This window comes from Zalophus californianus, chromosome 10 (genome assembly GCF_009762305.2).
Source record: "Zalophus californianus isolate mZalCal1 chromosome 10, mZalCal1.pri.v2, whole genome shotgun sequence".
Taxonomy (NCBI): Eukaryota; Metazoa; Chordata; class Mammalia; order Carnivora; family Otariidae; genus Zalophus; species Zalophus californianus.
Genome location: NC_045604.1, coordinates 77,427,649 through 77,448,043, shown reverse-complemented (window position 1 = coordinate 77,448,043; position 20,395 = coordinate 77,427,649). Strand labels below are relative to the sequence as shown.

At 48.2% G+C, this 20,395-nt stretch overlaps 1 protein-coding gene across 2 annotated transcripts in view; it reads left to right on the top strand.

Annotated features, from left to right (window-relative positions):
- GRIN2A (glutamate ionotropic receptor NMDA type subunit 2A) overlaps positions 1-20,395 on the top strand; it is a 375,591-nt gene that overhangs the window by 193,770 nt on the left and 161,426 nt on the right. For both annotated transcript variants that reach the window (XR_003523244.2, XM_027612864.2), the window contains exon 4: positions 17,834-18,426. Coding sequence is in view for 1 of the 2 variants with exons in the window: in XM_027612864.2 (XP_027468665.1) it covers positions 17,834-18,426 (593 nt within the window). In the remaining variant the exon portion in view is untranslated. The remainder of the gene's footprint in view (positions 1-17,833; positions 18,427-20,395) is intronic.

Genomic DNA, 20,395 nt, shown 5'->3' with positions numbered 1-20,395 from the left:
TCCTGTCTCTGCACTCCTGGACACTTGAGACCCCTCCCACCCTCCCTCTGTCATCCAGCACTCTGCTTTCCTGCTGTCTCCTTGTACCTGTCCTGTCCTCGGCCTTGGCCTCCATTCCACGCTCTCTGTCCGTCTGCCAGCTCACCCTTCATAATGTTCTCTGCAAGCTCTTGAGGCTCTTCTCATGCCACACCTGTTAGGAGATGTGATCCGCAGCTCCCAGCCACCCCCTGCAGGTGCATGACTCCCAGACCTCAAACTCTGGTCCTAACCTGCATGTCTGCTACCTGCAGGGCCCCTGCACGGAACCCTCACAAGCAGCTGGTCCCACGCCGCATCCCGTGTGCGCTTCCCGCTTGGCCCCCATGCTCACTCACTCACTGAGCTGCCACTCTGTGCCAGGCAGGGGACTAGGGGTGCCACTGTGAGGACAAAAGCAAGGTACCTCACCTGTCCTCCACCTTTCTGAGTGACATCGCCAGTCACCCAGCCAGCCTTCCCGAATCCCCCTCTGCTTCACCCTCCAGAACCCCCGCCAGTCCCCTCAGCGGGTTCCCAGAGCCAGGGGACGCCATCTGCTAAGCACCCCCTGACTCTTTCCTCTTCTTTATCCCCATCGCCACTGCCCCAAGTTCAGGTGTCTCTCCCTGTCCTGGGATCACTTCAGTGGCCTCTTGATCTGCCCTTCTTGCCTCTGTCATTTCATGGTCTAGCCAGAGCGGTCCTTTCAGATGACAGAAGTCTGGTCACGTTATCTCTCCGCTGTTCTTCAAGGATTCTTCTCATCAGCTCCAGAAAACCTTAGCTCCTTATATGTTTTTTCTGTCCCTCCTCTCTCACCCCTCCCTCTACCCCTCTCTTCCTTCCTTCCCTTCTTTCTGTCTCCCTTTCTTTCTTCTTTCTCCCTCCTTCTCCCACTTCCTCTTTGCCTGACTTCCTTCCTTCCAGCAATGATGGGAGCATCTTCGGTTCGGTTTCACAAATATATCTGTTAAGTTCCATTGCATGGCAGGCTCTGCTACAACTCCATTGGAGACATCAACAACCAAACAAACAGACAAAATATTCCTGACCTCACAGAGCTTACATTCTATCAGGGCCAACCAGACAGGAAACAATAAGCATAATAAGGAAATAGGATGAATTCTATGGAACGTAAAGGTGTTAAGTGTTCTGAAACCAGATTCTATGGTACTCCGCATCTGAGCAAGAAGCACAGACCTCCCCTCGGGCCTGCCTCCTCCCCCAGCCTCATGCATCCCCTCCTCGGCTTTTTGGGTTACATTTCTTCAGCACCAAGCTGCTGGCCATTCTCAGTGCATGCCATGTTCATACCTCTGCATCTTTGCACACTGTCCACTGTGCATGGGATGCTCTCTCCAGACCTCTCTGGCCTGCGCCCAGTTGCCTTCCATTCAGGAACAGCTTAGGGGTCACCTTGCTCTGGACCCTTATGCCCCCATCTTGCTGGGTCAGGTGGATTCCCTTTTTCTGGATCCACCCCTGGTTCCCTGTTCATTCCCTGGTCTTCGCTGTCAGCCCTTCTTGGACTGTGAGCCCTTTGAGGCTGGGACAAGCTCTGCGGCTTTCTCTCTGAGCGAGTCTAGGAGGCCAGCCAGCTCCCCACCCACCGGCCCCAATTTTCTCATGTATAGAATGGCAAGAAGGAGAGCCATCCACCGATTTCTCATGGTTACCACCTGAGGGTGGGGGACGTCTCTGGGGCTGGGTCCATGGGTGGTGTATCAGGGCATTGCTTGCTTCGGAGACCCTGAAGAAGGGGTCCCTTCTGTGCGCTACAACTGGAGAAGACAGACCAGCCTGAGCCTGCAGAGCTGGGCAGCTGACTGGGTCCTGGCCCGAAGCCAGCACTGAGTGTGGCCGGAACTGGATGCCCTGGGGCTGCGCAGGAACGCAAATGGACCATGATTGATTGTTTTCTCCTTTCAAACAGTCATTTTGAACCCTTTTCAGAGGCTGAAAATCAGTCTTTGATTTTGAATCCACATTGAATTGACATTCAATTTTCCCTTTTATGCCACTTCTTAGGAAAACACTCAAACCATCAATTTTTTTGTTAAAATCTCTCCTTCCCACTCCTGTTTATGTTTCCTAATGCCTTTTGTGCTCAGGATTCAGCTGTGACGGTGAGCTCTGGTCACAATGAGTCCATCCTTTTTTTTCTGAGTTTCGAGTGGGTCCCAGCTTAGTACTGTTTTTTGCCGTGTGCGTCCACACAGCGCAAATGCGCACATGAGAATTGAGTGTTACCCTGTTAAAGGGGCCAGCCATATTCCTCGTTTGGTCTACTAGTCTTTGAGAGTCTGAGAGATGAACAAACTTGAGTCTCTTCAAATTTCAAATTCCTAGGTCTGCGTATGTGATGGGAGGCTCCACATTCTGTGAGCTTCATGGGGAAGCAGTTAGTAAGCAGAATGTTGTGCCCCGGAGAAACGGGGCAGGTTACGTTGCTCGATCTCTTGGTGTTGGTCTGGGGCTCATTCTTCTATCCAGAAACATCACTTCAAGAAGAACACAGCAAGAGGTGGTCTTTAGGTGGTATTTGAATACATGCAGCAGGAATGTGGATCAAGGAAGGGGTCAAGGAAAGGGCGCAGGCAGGTTGAGATTGATGAAGAGGAGGGTACCGTTGCCCAGTGGTGGTGAGCCAAGTGCTCTGGGATCCAGCGAAATCCAAATGAACATGCTTGGTCCTGAATACTGTCGACTCCATGTGTTTAGACTAATGATGACATGAGATACTGTGGAAACTGGTGAGTGGCCTGTAAGAAAGAGTCGGTGGATGGTCGCCACGGTGGGTCAGGTGCTGTGCTGACGGGCTGGTGCCTGGCTCATCGGAGCCACGAGGGAGGTAGGTGGCAGTTGCTTTTCCTGTCTCACGGCGGAGGAAACGGAGGCTTAACACTGTTGAGTCAGTTTCTCAAGGCCACAGAGCTGCTATGTGGGAGAACAGAGGTTCGAACTCAGAGATGTCTCATCCCCAAATCCGCATGCTTTCCACCGCCGCACCAGCTCCCTCCCCACGGTCCCCACCGGGTCTGTGCTCTTGGAAAGCAACCAGACCCTTCCTGTTTGTGTGAAAGAACAGGAAGGGCCGGGCCTGCTCGGTGGCCCCGTCTGGAGGAGGCTGGTGGAATAGCCCACTCATGCTGGAGGTATTTCGAGGTCGGGGGTGACTGATGACCGCACGGCTGCGTGGGGGGTCTTTGAAAACTCAGGGAAGCCGAAAGATGTGGGTGGTGGTATGCTCTCTACAAGACCCCCAGGAGCTTCTTCCTTCTACCTGGGCCAGCACCTCAGACCAGCATGAGGTCCAAGGGCTCCTTAAGGGCACTCTTCATCCCCAAGGGGTTGCAAGACTGAAGGAACCTGCTTGCTTGCTTGATTCATTTATTTATTTATCTTTTTTTTTAATTGAGTAAAAATCCACATAAAGTAAGATTTACCATGCAATCATGTTGAAGTGTACAATTCAGTGGCACTGAGTACCCTGACCGTGTTATACAACCACCATCTATTTCTGGAATTTCTTCATCACCCCAAAGGAAACCCCAGGCCCCCTGGCCATCTCTCTCCTCCCTCTCTCCTTCCCAGCCCCTGGCAAGCACTGCTGCGCTTTTGGCCACTATGATTGGCCTGTTCCGGACCCGTCATATACTTGGAGCTTTGTATTATGTGGTCTTTTGTGTCTGGCTTCCTGTGCTGGGGATATGGCAGGGGAGGGGCTTGGAAGTGAGGTGTGGACTGGGGAAGCCCCGGAGCAGTGTGGACATGGGTTCTGTTCCTGGGTGTGGGTAGACAGGGGTACCATTTTGTCTGAATCCGCTGGATTCCTGAGTTCTGGAGAGCACATAGCAAGCATTGAGACACTGGGGAATACTAGCCCGGTCTCCCCCCCAAATTGTGCTTTTGTTTCCTGCCTGCAGATTGTCAAGAGTTCAGGCAGCAAAGATTCCTGTGCTTCAGACACTGAGATCCCCCTCCGGCACCTTCCTCTTATGCCCACATTCACACTGTGCGCAGGCACACCCACCTCCCCAGCTCCCTCCATGCCCCTAACTCAGCCACGGTTTCTCTCGCCGAACATTCCTTCCTTCCTTCCCTCTGTCATTCATTCATGCCTCCGCTTACTCATACCTTCGGCTTACGTGTTCTGGGCTCCGCCAGCTACTAGGAGCCCGGCTGGGTGCTGTTGCTGCGGGGATGAATTAGCATGAATCTAGTTGCGTGGAGACAGATATTTAAATAGACACTCAAAATACCTGCTGACGAGATCGACAGTAGAGGCGTGGACAGTGTGTTCCGGGAGCACTGTGGGGGTGGAGTGGGGGAGAGAGGACAGAAGAGGTGACAGCCACTCGATATGTAGTGGGTGATCTGGCATTTGTCTGCGCTCTATGGTTCACAGAGCTCTTACGCATCATCCCCAAGTCCTGGGTCCTCCACACCCCTCCGGGTAACTAGAGTCCCACTAAGTCCATTTTACAGAAGAAAACGAGGTGCAAGGAGACTCGTCGACTGGCTCTGGTGTGCAGCAGGGCCAGTGTGTGGGAGAGAGGGTGGCCAGGCCCAGTGGTGCCCTTTCTCACATGGCACATAGGCGTGGGCACCATCTGGGTGGTGACCACCACTTGCCTGTTCCTGGGTGGCTCTGGCTCTCTCCCAGGAGTGGAGCGGTTCAACTCAAGGAGGCGCCTCTTCCTTCGCTCCCCCGTAGTACATTCTGACTCACAGGGTCCCCCCTCCTCCCCAAAGCGTGCTCTTGGATGAGATGAGGGGGCTCACGGGCTGTGACATGTCTCAGCTGGGGAGGCCGGACAGAAGCACATGGAAGGGAGGGTGTCAGACAGCGGACTCTGTCTGGCCTCACTTCCCATTCTTCCCTGCAAGCCAGAGGCTCTGTGGGGTTACATCTGTGGGTCTCAACCTCTACTCTGCCAAATGCTGGGTGACCGTGGGCATGTGACTGAATGTCTATGGTGCTGCTACTCAGAGCTCAGTCCGTGAACCAGCAGCTTCGGTGCCACCTGCGAGATTGCTGGCAATACCACAGCCCCCACATGCTGAATCTAAATCTGCAGTGGAGCAAGATTCCCCCCACCCCCATGATTCCTGGGCTCCTTAAAAGAAACAAGGACCTCTCTCTAAGCCTCAGCTTCCTCCCCTGTAAGATGGGAACAGAAGTACTTTCCCCTGACAGGTTAGTGAGCAGATGGAACACATGCAGAGCTCCCTGCTTGGCTGGTGGGTTGTCTTGGTCTGCCCAGGCCTGAGGGGCTCTGAGGATGCTGGACTTCTAGTTGGAACCCGGGGACACGCTGTCCACCTACTCCCGTCTCGTGCCTGGCGCACAGTCAGAGCCCCTGTGGCGCAGCGTGCCGTTATTAGGACATTTAGGAACCACGCGGTGAGGAGCCACAGGAGAACCATTCGTAACGCTGTGCCGGTGGGTTGTAGTGTTTTGGGTGTCCTGTCACCAGCGTGGTTGATTCTCTCATGAGGACAACAACCCCCGTAATCCCAACTCTCATGAATCAAGCTCTCGAAGTTAGAGTGGGGCACATGCATTATCTCAATCACAACAACCTCCTTCAAGGAGCAGCTAAATTCCCTTCATTGTACAAATGAGAAAATAGAGCCTTGCAGATAGGACGCATTTCGCATAAGCCCCGACATTAGTGAGAGGAGGGGCCAAGACTGGATCCTCTGTCTATGTGACACCAGCGTCTCTGCCTTCAGTCGCACCAACATACAGACTCCCCACAGGAGAAGCAGTTCCCTCCGACCTTCAGCTCTCAGAGCTGTTTGTTGACATTTCCTAGAGAACAGGGTCATTTTGAAGAGGACGTTGCTACTCTGATGTTTACTGCCAGGGCGTGCCCCTCGCAAGGGTTAGGGGAAGGCCTGAAATTCTCCCTTTTCCAAAAATAAAGCTGCCTCCTTCAGTCCAGCAGTGGCCCCTGTGTGTGTGTGTGTGTGTGTGTGTGACAGCTAGAGACAAAAATTTAATGAACAGGACCTGTTTGCATTTTCTCCTTGCTGGAACAGCTTAATGGCAAACAGGATTATTATTGGCGGCAACTTGTCATGTCTTCCGTCTGGGTCACGGCAGCGGTGGTTGTCAGACTCCCAGAGAGGAAACCAATCTTGGTGGCATAGTAAAGAAAAACAAAACACAAACAAAGGAAGGATGAAGAGCTCATGCAGGGAAGACAGAGCTATGTGGAGAGAGGCAGCCGCCCCTGGGGAAAAAAGCGTGGACGGCGAATGGAAATACACCACTCCATCGTTTTGAGTTCTTCCAATCTAAGCTCAGAAGATGAGAGAAGAATGAGTCATATTATTCTCTACTTTTTTTTCCCTAGCCAAAGTGGTGTCAGGAATCTTTGGTTTCCAGGGACAGAAAAGCTGATTCAAATTGGCTTAAGCAAAATGAGATGATTCATTGGGACATGCAGCATCAACGAGGGTAGATGGCTTCAGGTGTGGCTTAAACAAGGTGCTCAACAAGGCTCTCATGACTTGGTGTAACTCTTTATCTTTCAGCTTCGCTTCTGGTGGTTTCCTTCTCAGGATGGTGTAGGGTGGCGTGATGGCTGCCAGAAATCCTGGCTGAGCATCCTCCTGGAATTCAAGTTTAACAATAAGAGAAACTGTCTTTTCCCAGTCACTTTTTCTAGAAATCCTGAGACTCACTCTGATTGGACCTGTTAGGACACATTGCTGCCCCTGAAGTCATTGCTGACATCATGGGGTTTGGATGAGCCAATAGGCTTGGGTGATGGCGGGGGGGGACGGATGGCTGTCCATGGAAATTCACTATTGCCAAGAAAGAACGAAAGAATGCTCAGTGGCTGGAATAACAAATGTCCGTGATGTGTCTCAGAGAGGCTTGTGCTTCTCTAAGAAAACAAATCTGGTAAAACAAAATGGCTTCTGGTGCCTAGAGCAAGGCTAGTAGCTCAGTCACAGTTGGGACTGGCAGGGAAAAAAAATCCCCTAGACTTGGGTTTATCAGCTGCTCGGAGACCTGATTCCATGATCTCTGATCAGGTAGACTTTCCCTCTGGCTTTCTATGTGAGAATGGCTGGACCCAGCCTCAGACAATCCATCATCACTAACAACCCTGTTTAGAAGCCTTGAGTCAGACGATCACCCGCAGGTTGATGGAGCACTGGGTGAAGCCAACTTGGGGCTTCACTGTGTCCTTGCATAGAAATGAGAGCCTCCGTCTCAGCAGGTGTCTCTTCTTGGTCAGCCTGCTAACGATCTAGAAAGCAGGGCTGGGTCCAAGAGCAGCAATCATCATGTGGTTTTGGTGAATGTAGAGTGTTGGGTTGTCATCAACTCATTGCAGTGGGACTCAAGGAATACATCCCTCCATGCATTTGTGTTTTCTCTCCCCCAGCATTGCATTACTTGTCAGAGGGAGAGCTTGGGTCTGGATGATGAACTGGGACTAGGCTGATATGGGAGTTCTAGCCACACTGAGGTTAGCATACCAGTTGAGTGAACGATATAGTGAACAGTTATGAGCCTTACTGCACCTTCAATGTAGGCTCCTGTCTTGGCACAGATCAGAATTCCAAAGGGAAGAATGGAGCCGGCGCATGGAAAACCCTAACATCCCCAGAGTTCCAGGTCCTCTGCCAGCCTCCCTGCCAGGAGTGCATTTAGTAGATGAATTGTTTGGAATAAGATTGACCTGGGAATTAAATCACACCCTTTACTATGACCTTCAGGACACCCACTGTGTGATATGGTCTCTGCTTTCTGTCCTAACTCATCTCTCCCCTCTCTCCCTCAGTCATTAAACTTTAGCTGTTTTGATCTCCCTCTGTTCCCTGAACTTGCCAAGCCCCTTCCTACCACATGCTGCTCCTTCTCGGATGGTTCTCCTTATGCCACCCCACCCCTCAGCTTTGCCTGGCTGATTTCTTCATATTCTTTTGATCAGCCCCAGTGTAGCAGACCAGCTGCTCTCAAGTGGGGCTCCTCTCCACACCACTCCCGAACTGTTACATCATCTGATTTCCTTGATATTATTCTGTGTGTTGAGTTCATTCTTTCTTGTCTATCTGCTCTCTTAAGAATGCGAACTTCATAAGAGCAGGGACCTTCACTTTTGGTAGCCTCTTTCCCTAGATTCACTCCCCTGGAACCATGCCTGGCACATCGCCGGAGTTTGTTAAATTCGTTGAGTGGGTGAAAAGCAATCAATAGATGAATGTTTCTCGAGCAATAGATCTGGCAAGTCTGCTCAAATACATAAAGCACTAGTCTCTCCACCTCCTGGCATCCTTGCAGACTCAGAATTATGTCCCCAGTTTTATCCCCAAAGCAGTGGCCCAGTGCCATGCAAGGTGCTGAGGAGGACTCAGAAGGACATTGTGCCCTGCCTTCAAGAATTCTAGTCTGAGGAGCAGGCAAGATGCCTGCCTCTTGGTAACTAGGCAACTGCACACAAGTCAGGGCTGAGGAGTGAGCTGTAAAGGCAGAGGTGCTGGGAATTCAGAAGTGGGAATACTAAGGAGTCCATGATGGACATGGGAGCTGGGGCTTGATGGTCAAGGCTACCATCTTCACCACTGTCATGGCCACCTCAACTTGACTGAGCCCTTGCGACATGCCAAGGGCTCTATGTGCCTGATCTCTCAAAGTATGTGCAGCAACCCTCCAAGGTGGTGCCTGTTATTGTCATTTCCATCTTTCAGATGGGAAAACCAAGGCTTAGGTCAAATAACTTCCTTGCAGGAAGAAGCAGATCCTGCTAAGGCTGCCAGCAAAGCCCATGTTCCTCCCACACAACTCCTGTTCCTTGTGGTTTCTCTGTGTAGAAAATACTTCACACTCGATGACATCATGACACATTAAGATAGCACTGAATTAGGGGTGAGAAACCTTGTGTCTGTTCCTGTGGTCCCCACTGATTTATGTGAAATTTGGAGCAAGTCATTCAAGATTTTGAAGTCTTCATTTCCTCACCTAGAAGATAGAGAGACTTAGCACTACCAAGTCTTGCTGAACATCATCATATTCTGGAGAACATACATATTCTAGAACTCGTAAACAAAGACTCTGGTTCAGTGAGGGTGGACTGGAGCCTGGAAATCTGAGGGTATGAGAAATCCCCCCAGGGGAGCACAGCTACAGGGTTGGATACTGAAGACCTAGACTAGAGTTTTCAACCCTGGCTGCACATTACATTCACCCAGGGAATTTTAAAAATCCTGGACCCTATCCCAGACCTAGTCAGTTGGCATCTTTAGGTGTGGGGCTGGTGGGGGTGGGAGAGCATCAGCTTTAAGGTTTAAAGACTGCTGGCTTTTGAGATGTGGCTAGTGTGCCTGCGAAGCCAAATCATTAATTATATTTAATAGTTTGAAATTAAGTTTAAATAGTCACATGCAGCCAGTAGGTGCTGTATTGGAAGCCCAGGCTAGGATGAGTTGAAGGTTTGGTCATTCTAAGAGGATTCATTCCTTGCACCATCCCCAACCATAGAGCTGCTCTCAGAAATTATTTTACATGATCTCCATCTCCTCTAGCCTAGTCTGAGAGCCTAGTACACAGACTCTGAGTTAAGACTGGAGTGCCTCTCCTGGTCTCCAACTCAGAGCATGGCAGCCACCCTCGCTTTTGGGAACCTACCAGTTGGGAACCCTCCAGTCACTAGATACTTAAGGTTAAACTTCTCATTTGAAGAAAGAGGAGGAGAGAGCAGAGAAAGGTGGTTTTTGATTATTTTAGAAGAATGATGGTGGATTGGCTCACGGGAGAAGCAAAATGGGGGAAGAGAACGTACATCATGAAGTGGTCCAATGAGTGGAGATTGCTTAGAGTGGAATTCTGTGTTTGTGGCTGAGGGAGCTGATGTGCTTTTGGAAAATGATGGACAGGGGTAAAACCAAAGGAAGACTTCCTTTGGTTTTCTCTCCCAAGCACACCTTACTTGGCTTCATTAGCTCACTCAGCAATTTGCTTTGTCACATGTTTGTGGAGTAACTGACCTCTCTCAGGTACCAAGATGACGCTGAGTCCCAAACACTTTAGTCCAGACTGTGCTGGGGCTGGTGTGTGTTTTTACTTTATCCTGAAGGTTGTGAGAGCTGCTGAAAAAAAAATTTAAGGAGGAGGACATCATGCTCCAGTTTGAACTTTAAAAAAAGTAACTGGAGCAGCAGTGTGGAAGGTGGGTGGGAGAGGGACAAGACTTGGGTAGGGACTCCGTACAGGAGGTTCTCACTCTTGTTTGAGAGAGAACTTCCAAGGGTCTGGAACATGGGCAGGTCCAACAGGGAAAGAAAAAAGAAATAATCCTCTGGGACAATGAAGAAATAATGGATGCCCCTCAGCTTGAGTGGCGGTTAAGTGCAGTAGAAAATGTGGGAAGAGATCCCTCCTCCTATCCTGAAAGGAGAAAAATGAGCGATAGAACATAAATCATAAAATAGTCCAGTAAATGGAGGCTGCCTGGAGTGAAATTTTGTGTTTGTGGATGATGGAGCTGATGTGTTTTTGGGAAATGACACCTGGGTACGATTTCCCGTTAGCCCAGTCTTCTGCATCAACTGATTGCCAGTTGTGAGATCACTGACATTACTTTGCTATTTCTGGACGTTTTCTTTTCTAGATGGATGCCTGAAGAATGATTGAGTGGTGGTTACTCATCACACACACACACACACACACACAAACACACACACTTTTGTTTCCTGTTCTGCACACCTGGTATCAGTGTTTTCCAGGACCTAAGCATCCAGATTCTGGATTCAGATTACCTGATCTTGAATCCTGACCCTGCCATATAGCAGCTATGTGTGTTTAGGTAAATTACCTTCTCTGAACCAGAGTTATACAATCTGTAGTACAGGGATGATAATAAAACCTCTTGCTCCATGTTAGCTGTGATGATGACTATGGTGATGGTGATGGTAATTCTGATGAGAAGGGAAAGGGAGATGGATAGATGGATGTGATGATGAACAATGACGGTGATGACAATGATGACACTGGTGGGTGATGAGGAGAAGGAGAAAGATGGATATGTTGGGGATGATGATGGTGGTGGATAATGATATGATGATAGTGGTGGTGATGGTGTTGGTGGATGATGATGGTGGTGGATAATGATGATGATGATGCTGATGGTGGATGATGATGATAGTAGATGATGAATGATGGTAGGTGATGATGGTGGTGGTGGATGATGGTGGTGGATAATGATAATGATTATGATGATGGTGATGGTAGATGATAAGGGTAGATGATGAATGATGGTAGGTGATGATGGTGATGGTGGATGATGAGGGTGGTGGATAATGATGATGGTGAATGATGATGGTAGAGGAGGAGGATGATGGTGGTGATGGTAGATGATGATGGTTGTGGATGATGATGGTGGTAGATGATATGATGGTGGATGATGATGGTAGTGGTGATGGAGGAGGCGGGGAGAATGGCTGATGATGAGAGAGATCCTTCACTGGGACAGAGTTAGCTTATATGTATGTGAAGAATGCTATTCTTCTAAATTCTCAGGCTTGTCAAGTTTGGTGCCTTTAGTTTTCCTCTCATCTGTGGAAGCAGAAATAAAATATATTTAAAAGCTCAGTAATTACACAATAAGAGTAGCAGAAACACACCAAGTCTCACCAGGACAGTCCTCCCACAAGAGAAAGAAAAATCCCAAGGAGTCCCTCTCAGCTTTTGCTGGGTCACCTGCATCGTTATCTTTTTTTCGGTACCCACCCTGGCAGGCAGAAGGAAAACGAGCTATGGAAATGGGTGCAGGGTTGCCAACAGTGACCAATTCTCTCACTGCTTCCTAGGGAGGGTCTTCTTGCTCATTTATTTCCTCAGCAAATATATATTGAGCCCCTGCTGTATGTCAGACATTGTGCTACGCTCTGACAATACTAACTTGAATAATACTTATGCTGCTATTGAGATGAGACTGAGAAAAATGAATAAATCAGCATTGGAGCTTAGATACTCAGATCACAGAAATTCAGTTTCAGTTGCACTGGCATGGGGCACAAGCAGTGGCTTATTTATTTTTTTTTACAACCCTCAAGTGATTCTCCTCTGCAGCCAGAAATGAGAGCCACCGGTGTGCATGAGGGAACGTTGGATGACATCTTGCATCTTGTAACAAAGCTGTTGTCAGCATGGGGCCTCGTGGATTTTAGGGAAATCACTTAACCTCTTTTCCTGTGACTTTATGGCCATCCATGAGGGTTATAACCACTTGCAATACCTCAACCCTTGGGTAGTTAGAATCAAAGAGCTGATGGGTATGAGTGTCCTTTATAGCCTTTGTGAATGGGTAAGTGAAATGAAAGTTGGTATTAGACTCTATTAAACATCATGCCTTGATACCCACGGGAGTCAGGTCTCACCCTGATGCTCAGCAAGCTCTGGAACATTCTAGAACATGAGATCAGGAACTCTCATCTAATAAGACCTCGGTTTAAGATGGGACCACAACACAGAGTGGAGAGAAGACACCCAGAATCCCATAGCCCCTGCCTCCCTCACTCTGTGTTTAAAACAGTTTGTTCTGTCTTCAGCAGAGCAGTGAGCCTGGGGAGAGAACTGCTCCTGCTTCAGAACCCAAGTGGGTGTCTGAAATCTGTTCCTCTCCCCCAGCTGCACACTGCTGAGGAAGCCAGTGCCAGAGGTGGTCAGAGACTGCTCTGTAGAATCTGAAAAGGACAGGCTGAGGGATGGCAGGAGGTGGTGAGTGCAGGAGAAACAGCCTCTGCTACTCAGGAAGTGGGAAGAATGTTCAGGGCCTTGAAAAGAGGGCCATGTGGCATATCAGATGCCAGGCCCTGGGAGTGTGGCCAAATTCCTCCATCACCTCCTGCCAGTCCGTAAAAATATCTTTGAAAAATCCAGGGCTAAACATGAGCCTCTTCACTGTCTCGCTGGGCAGTTACGTTTTGCAAATACCTTCTCACTTCCATCCCTCCGTAAGGTAGACAAAGCCTTGGATCCGTAATGGGTTTGGAAGTTTCAGATGCCAGTGGAAATGATAGTGGTGCAGGGTAACTGCAGGAGGTCCATGAAGGACATGAGCAATGGCTTCTCTCCAAAGCATGATTCATCACTGGGAAGAAAGACAGTTCTTTCTCTTCGTGTGACCTCCTTGGGCTCAGAGTGAGTGGGCTGGTTTGCGGAGGGGAGGGGCAGTGTGATGCTGGCATGTCAGGAGATCTGGACATACTGGTTTCTGAACTAGGATCAGGATCCCCTTAGGTTTCTGGCTCTGTCTGTGTTGTCTAGAGGACTGAGGGACATGGAGAGACGTCCCTGGACTGTTGGGAGTCAGGCATAGATAATAGATGAGCCTGTCATCCTACTGCAGCTCTTCCTGGCACCTCCCACCCCCCCACCCACCCTAGGATGGTGTTTATTATGCCCACTTTATAGGCCAAGAAACTCAGATGCAGAAAGTTTCAGAATTTACCCATGGTCACATGGTTAGTTCTTGCAGAGCCACAACTTGAACTCAAGTCCGATAGACCCCAGAGCCCACACTGTTTCAACTATAAAGTGACTCGTGTGCAGAAAGGGGTAGGCTGGAGAGTCTCTACTTAAGGTGATTGTCTAGGGGAGCCATTGATGACCATAGAGGAGAGGAGTGGCATGGTTAAAGCAGTGTTCAACTGGGAACTTCCATCAGGAAGTCATGACAGGGGTGAATTGTTGGGATGCTCAAGTCCAGAGTGGGAATTACCCCCGACCCATGGGGAAAATAACAGTGATGTCGATTTGTTGAGTACTTGTTATTTGATGGCTACCGACCCGGATGCTTTTCTACAAGGAGGTCATTAAATCCTTTCAGCTCAACAAGGAAGTGCAATCATCACCAACAGTATAGTGCAGGACTAAAAAGCTTGGAATCTCGAAGGCAGGCAAACCTGATTCCCTGCCTGTATGACCCTGGAAGAGTCACTCTGCCTCTGAGTCTGTTTGTTCATTTGTATGACAGGGATCATGCTAGGACCCGTTTAGGAAGGTGGTTGGGGGTAGGATTAAATGAGATACTACACTGAAAGCGTTGAGCCACACAACTCTCATAGGCATGTTAACTAGTATAATTATTGACATTGCCATACCCATTGTACAGATGTGGAAACTGAGTCTTAGAAAAAGCAAAGTGATTTTTTTCCCAAGGCCCAGTTAGCATCGGTACCTGGACAGCATGACCCCAGAAGTTACACTGTTGCCCATCCTGGGGAGAAGACCCTAATGGGGATCAGAAGAGAGTAATAGAAGAGATTCGGCCTGAACTAAAGCACTGCAAGACCAGGGAGTGGGAATGGCACAGGCAAGGAGCTTGCACATATTTTTACATAGACGGCTGTGCCAAGTGAGCTCTTGGATAATGAACTGCCGTCCCTATAATTATCTTCTCTTTCACAAAGTTCACAATGCATCTATGCCCTCCTCCCCACATGGAGAGTTAGATAAGCCTGCACTTGCTTACCGCTCTGCTCTGTGCACAAAGCCGCTCGTGGATACAGTAACGTCTGGCTCATAGCACATGGAGCAGGGGTGCGGGAGCATCCCAGACACCCCCCCACCAGCTAGCACCTGTCCACGAATTCCGATTATCCCTAGGAAGTGTGTATATATGGATCATCTCATAGATCCTTTTTATTGGGTTCCGACCGTGCCCTTAGCATCTGCCCTCCTGAGATCTTTCTCAATTCCTCGTGTGCTCAGTGCAAGAAGATGCTGATCCCTTTGCCTTTTGCAGTCCTAATGTGACTCTGGTCAGCAGCTTCCTTGGAGGCATCTTTGCTCCATGGGAATTATTACATTTCCTTGGTAATTAAGTTTGGAGATTCTCAGTCCCATCCCAAGAAACACCTGGCAGTGCATAAGGTTGTTGGGTATAACTGCCTTGAGATTTGACTTCTGTGCCTTCGTCCATTGGTGGGTTCGTTATGTTGTTGCTGTTTTTGGTATTTAATGAGGTTGTATGCACAGCTGTTGAGGCTTAGAGGACCTCTTTCTTCCTTTTCTGATCAAGAAATGTCCCTCTCTCTCTATTTCAGACATTGGATGGAGGAGTGGTAGGTTGGTGATGTTGAAAGATTTTATTTTCTGGACATGACATTGAAGAGCCATAAAAAAAAAAATACAACCTCAGACACTGAATTCTTCTGTTTTGCTTTATGTTTAAGCCAAGGACATTCCTCTTAGACTTCATTCACACATTCATTCACTCACGCGTTCCATCCCCCTGCATTTCCCGATGTGTCATGTTCCAAGCCTTCTGCCTGGTTCTGGGGACAGGTGAGGACAGCAATACCTCTGCCCTTGAGCCATTCGTAGTCTCATTGAGACGTGATTTAAAACGATTAATCAATCCAAGACTATTGGATTTCTCCAAAAGCTATTGTAGGGAAAAAGATAATTATCCAAAGTCTTTAAATCTGTTACCCATTTTAAATGATTTAATTAGGTAAAATTCATAAAACTGTATTGTTGGAAGGGACCCAGAGGCATTTATTCCCATTTTTTTGTTCCCTCTCTGCCTTCAGGCCATACTGCACTTGAATTATCCCCCAAACCCATGCATTTCAGAAAAGGGAAGTATTTCGAAGAACTACAACTTTTGGCCCATTCAGATAAAACTTTCTATTCACTGAGCACCCACAGGCAAAACTTGGCAGACTTCTTGAAAGGGTTGGCATGCACGGCTACAAAGTGTTGTTTTGAAAGACAAATGGAATCGATTGTCCACTCTTAATACACACACACACACACACACACACACACACACACACACACACAATGGAACCTCCGTATTCCTACTATTGAGGTGAATGCATATGGTAACCACAGAATGCAAAATGAAAGCATGGCTGCACTATAAGGACTTCTGCAGAATTCTTTTAGTTTCCAGGGAAAGAAAACCATAACTCGGCACTTGTCAAATTGTGTTTTGCTCTAACACACAGGCATACCTTCTCTTTAGCTGGCATTTTTGCACCTTGCCTACCAGTCAACAGCATGGTTTAAGCACCTGCTATCTGCAGATCTTCAGTGATCCCAAGAAAGTTGGGGCTGTGTTTTGGAAAGGGGGCTGGCCACGGAACCAGAGCCTGAGTTCATCTCGAGCCTCATTTCCCCCCTGCCAACACCACCACCTTTGTAGGATCATCATGGGGATCTTATGAGTTAAGGGGTGTGAAGGTAGTTTGTAAATGGTACAGCTGTATGCACTGCCTGCCTTTTCTAAATGGAAGTTTGTTTTCATGATCAGATCGTGACTAAGGGGGGTGTTAGAACTATTAGAGGCCCTTGGGGGCATCTGGGTGGCTCAGTCGGTTAAGCGTCTGCCTTCGGCTCAGGTCATGATCTCAGGGTCCTGGGATCGAGCCCTAGTTAGACTCCCTGCTCAGCCAGGAGGTCTGCTTCTTCCTCTCCATCTGCCCCTCCTCCCTGCTCATGTTCTCTCTCTCTCTCCCACTCTCTCTCAAATAAACTCTTTTTTTTTTTTTTTAAAGAACTATTAGAGGCCATTTAACCCCACACAATTTGCCACGTCACTTTCAAGAGTAAGAGCATTCAGCGGCTCCCCTTTATGCTTGAATAAGTTCTAAGCCTCTGAACATATCCCTGAGACCACACATGATGGGGTTCCTGCCAGGCTCTTCACCATCATCTCATCCCCCCTACTTCATGAGCCATAATGCATTTATCTCTGGCTCCTAGAATAGTCTAGATGTGTCTGCAGGACTCCTCTGGGGACAGTGTCCACCCGTTTCCCTTCTTCCTCACCTGGACACTCCTTCAGCTTCCCCTTATACTTCTCTTAGCCTCTAGTCCCTGCAAATTGCTCTTCCTCAAATTCCCACCAGATTTACAAAGGCAGAGACCATGTCTGTGTCTGTCTTGTATATCGTTGTTTCCCCAAGTCCTAAAATGGTGTTGCTGTGTAGTTAGGGGTTCAACAAATATTTGTTGATTCAGATAGACATTCAGATAGAATGTCCAGTTAGCGGGGCGCCTGGGTGGCTCAGTTGGTTAAGCGACTGCCTTCGGCTCAGGTCATGATCCTGGAGTCCCGGGATCGAGTCCCGCATCGGGCTCCCTGCTCAGCGGGGAGTCTGCTTGTCCCTATGACCCTCCCCCCTCTCATGCTCTCTCTCTCTATCTCATTCTCTCTCTCAAATAAATAAATAAAATCTTAAAAAAAAAAGAATGTCCAGTTAGCATTTATTATACTTTATATTATACAGGAGTCTGGAGTCCGAGTGACAGAAATCCTTTCCAGACTAACGCACACGATCATGGGAACTTGCTTGCTTACATAATCACCAGGTCCAGAGTAAATGGCTTCAGGCACAGCTGACTCTGGGTGCTTCAAGTGCGTCATCAGGACTGTGTCTCTATGTCCTGATGTTGTCTCTGTTGGCTTCATTTTCCAGTTCTGAGCCTGGGGCCAGATAGAATTCATTGTGTTGAAACCATATGGGCCCCAAAGGGCAGGGGGGAAATGGGATAAGCCAGAAGCAGAAATAATAGATCTCCTTCATGCACCAGGCTGTGGGCTCCAAGTTCAGGGTCTCTCTCCTCTCTGTATTTCCAATGTCTGTTCCAGAGTGTAGCATATAGTAGGTGCTCAGGAATGTTCTCGAATGAATAGGTGTGTGATGTATTTGCCCTCCCTTCTAAGAAGGCATTTTTTAAGCCTATAAAGACAGATGGTTATATATAAACCGCCTTCTACCTCATCCTCTGTTTTGCTTTTTTTTTTTTTTTTTTTTTTTTTACACCTGTTGGCAGGATCCGACGTCAACCTTCTTCCAGTTTGGAGCGTCCATCCAGCAACAAGCCACGGTCATGCTGAAGATCATGCAGGATTACGACTGGCACGTCTTCTCCCTGGTGACCACCATCTTCCCTGGGTACAGAGACTTCATCAGCTTCATCAAGACCACCGTGGACAACAGCTTTGTGGGTTGGGACATGCAGAACGTGATCACCTTGGACACTTCCTTTGAGGACGCAAAGACGCAGGTCCAGTTGAAGAAGATCCACTCTTCTGTCATCCTGCTCTACTGTTCCAAAGATGAGGCTGTCCTCATCCTGAGTGAGGCCCGCTCCCTGGGCCTCACTGGCTATGATTTCTTCTGGATCATCCCCAGCTTGGTTTCTGGGAACACAGAGCTCATCCCAAAGGAGTTTCCATCAGGACTCATTTCAGTCTCCTATGACGACTGGGACTACAGCCTGGAGGCAAGGGTGAGGGATGGCCTGGGCATCCTCACCACTGCTGCATATTCCATGTTGGAGAAGTTCTCTTACATCCCCGAGGCCAAGACCAGCTGCTACGGGCAGACGGAGAAGCCGGAGGCCCCACCACACACTCTGCACCAGTAAGAGTGCGATCTTTGCTTGTCTCCCAAAATGGGACCCGAGTTTCATTTGTTTGTTTGTTTGGTTGGTTGGTTGGTTGGTTGGTTGTTCGAAAACTCAGAGCAATGCATATATACTCCCTGCTGAAAACGGGCCCTGCAAGTAGAGAATGTTGTGTGTGTGCTTATGGGATTTTCTCTCATTGACTCTCTTCTCCTCTCTTCCCCTGGACTCCTCTTTTGTTTATAACTTACATCATACTTTGTTTTCTGCAACTTTCTTTTTTTACTCAACGATATACCTTGGAAACCTACTCTCGAGACCTGTCCATGTATCCATCTATGTATCTCTCTATCCATATTTTATATGCAGATAAATACACATGTATGGATGTGTGTACATAGATGTACATATGTATGTTTACATACATATACACAGACATGTAGGAAGGAATGTAGATATGTATGTATGTGTAGATATACATAGGCGTGTGTGTGTGTGTTGCAACCTACGCATTGCATTTCTCAATAGGGATATACCGTGATTTATTTGTCCAGTCTCCATAATGATAGAAATCCAGGTTGTTTCAGATTTTTTCCCATTAGAAATGAAGCTGCAGTGATCATCATCCCACATGTCTCTTTGTGCACACAGAGCCCATGTTTCTCCAGGGTAGATTCTAAGAAGTAGAAGTTTGGGGTCACGGAGCCCGTGCATTTAAGAATTGAAGTATCTGTTGCCAAATTGTCCTACCAAGGAACTATCCCAATCTGTATTCACACAAGCCACTTGTGAAGTCACTAGATTTCCCACATCCTCACCAACATGTTACACTTTGGGAAGACTGCCCACGCTGGGGCTTCCATCCTCTGTTTGAGTGTGTATCTGAATTTCTTCCCTTCTTTTGTCCTGTTTTTGTAGATCATTGGAAATCTTGGCAAATACCACTTTTAAAACGGCATTACAGTCCATCGTATGTCTGTATCCTAATGTATTTAACTGCTCCCATCTTGGTGGGCATTTAAGTTTTATGTTTCTGAGAAATGTTATTGTTCTTCGTGGCTCATCATTGTGGCTCAGCTGTTGACATTTAGAATGATCACTCCTGCACCCACTTTGCATGCTTTTGCCTGCTGTTCGGCGCTCCTTTCTCAGATAACGAGCAGCATAGCTCCGTGATGAAGGGACGGGGCTCTGGAAGTAGATTTGTCAGGGTTCAGATCTTGTCTTGTCCACTTCCTGTAGGCCTTGGCGCATCACTTTACCTTTCTAGGCCTTGGGGGTTTACTGTAGAGTGATGATAATAGCACTACTCCCTCTAGGTGGCGCTTCGCAAACTTGAGCATGCATCAGAATCAGCTGGAGGGTGATTTGTTAAACCACAGGTGGCTGGGTTTCACACTCAAGAGTCTGTAATCCAGTCGCCCCGGGGGCGGGGTCCCAGAATTTGTCATTCCAGCAGGTTCCTGGGTGATGCTGATATTGCTGGTCTGGGGATCGTGCACCGAGAACCAATGTTTTGTGGATTGACCTCAGTATTAAATGAGGTGATGCTGGGAGAGTACTGCGTAGCACAGTGCCTGGCACCCGGTGATTATTGAATGACTGTCAAAATGACCAGTGAAGTGGCTTTGGTCATCAGAACTTACAGTCAGCAGACTAGGTTGGGTTTATTATCACCAGAGTAACACATCACTCTCAAATGTGTCTGGAAGGTTTAGGAATTTGAATCTGCTACAGTTCAGGGATTATCTCTGAGCTGAGTCTGGAGACATTGTGTGTGTGTGTGTGTGTGTGTATGTGATGGTGTAGAAGGATTATGCCTCTTTAAAATCGGTATACATCTGAAAAATGAACTCTTGAATTAGGAAATTGTGGTCCTTTGCAATTTTCCCTTCCCCTCTCCTCATTCCCTCCTTAGGGATCCTCTTTCTGCACTGCCACTTTCAGCATTTTAAATAATTGTCTAAATAACAGGAAGGAACTCCG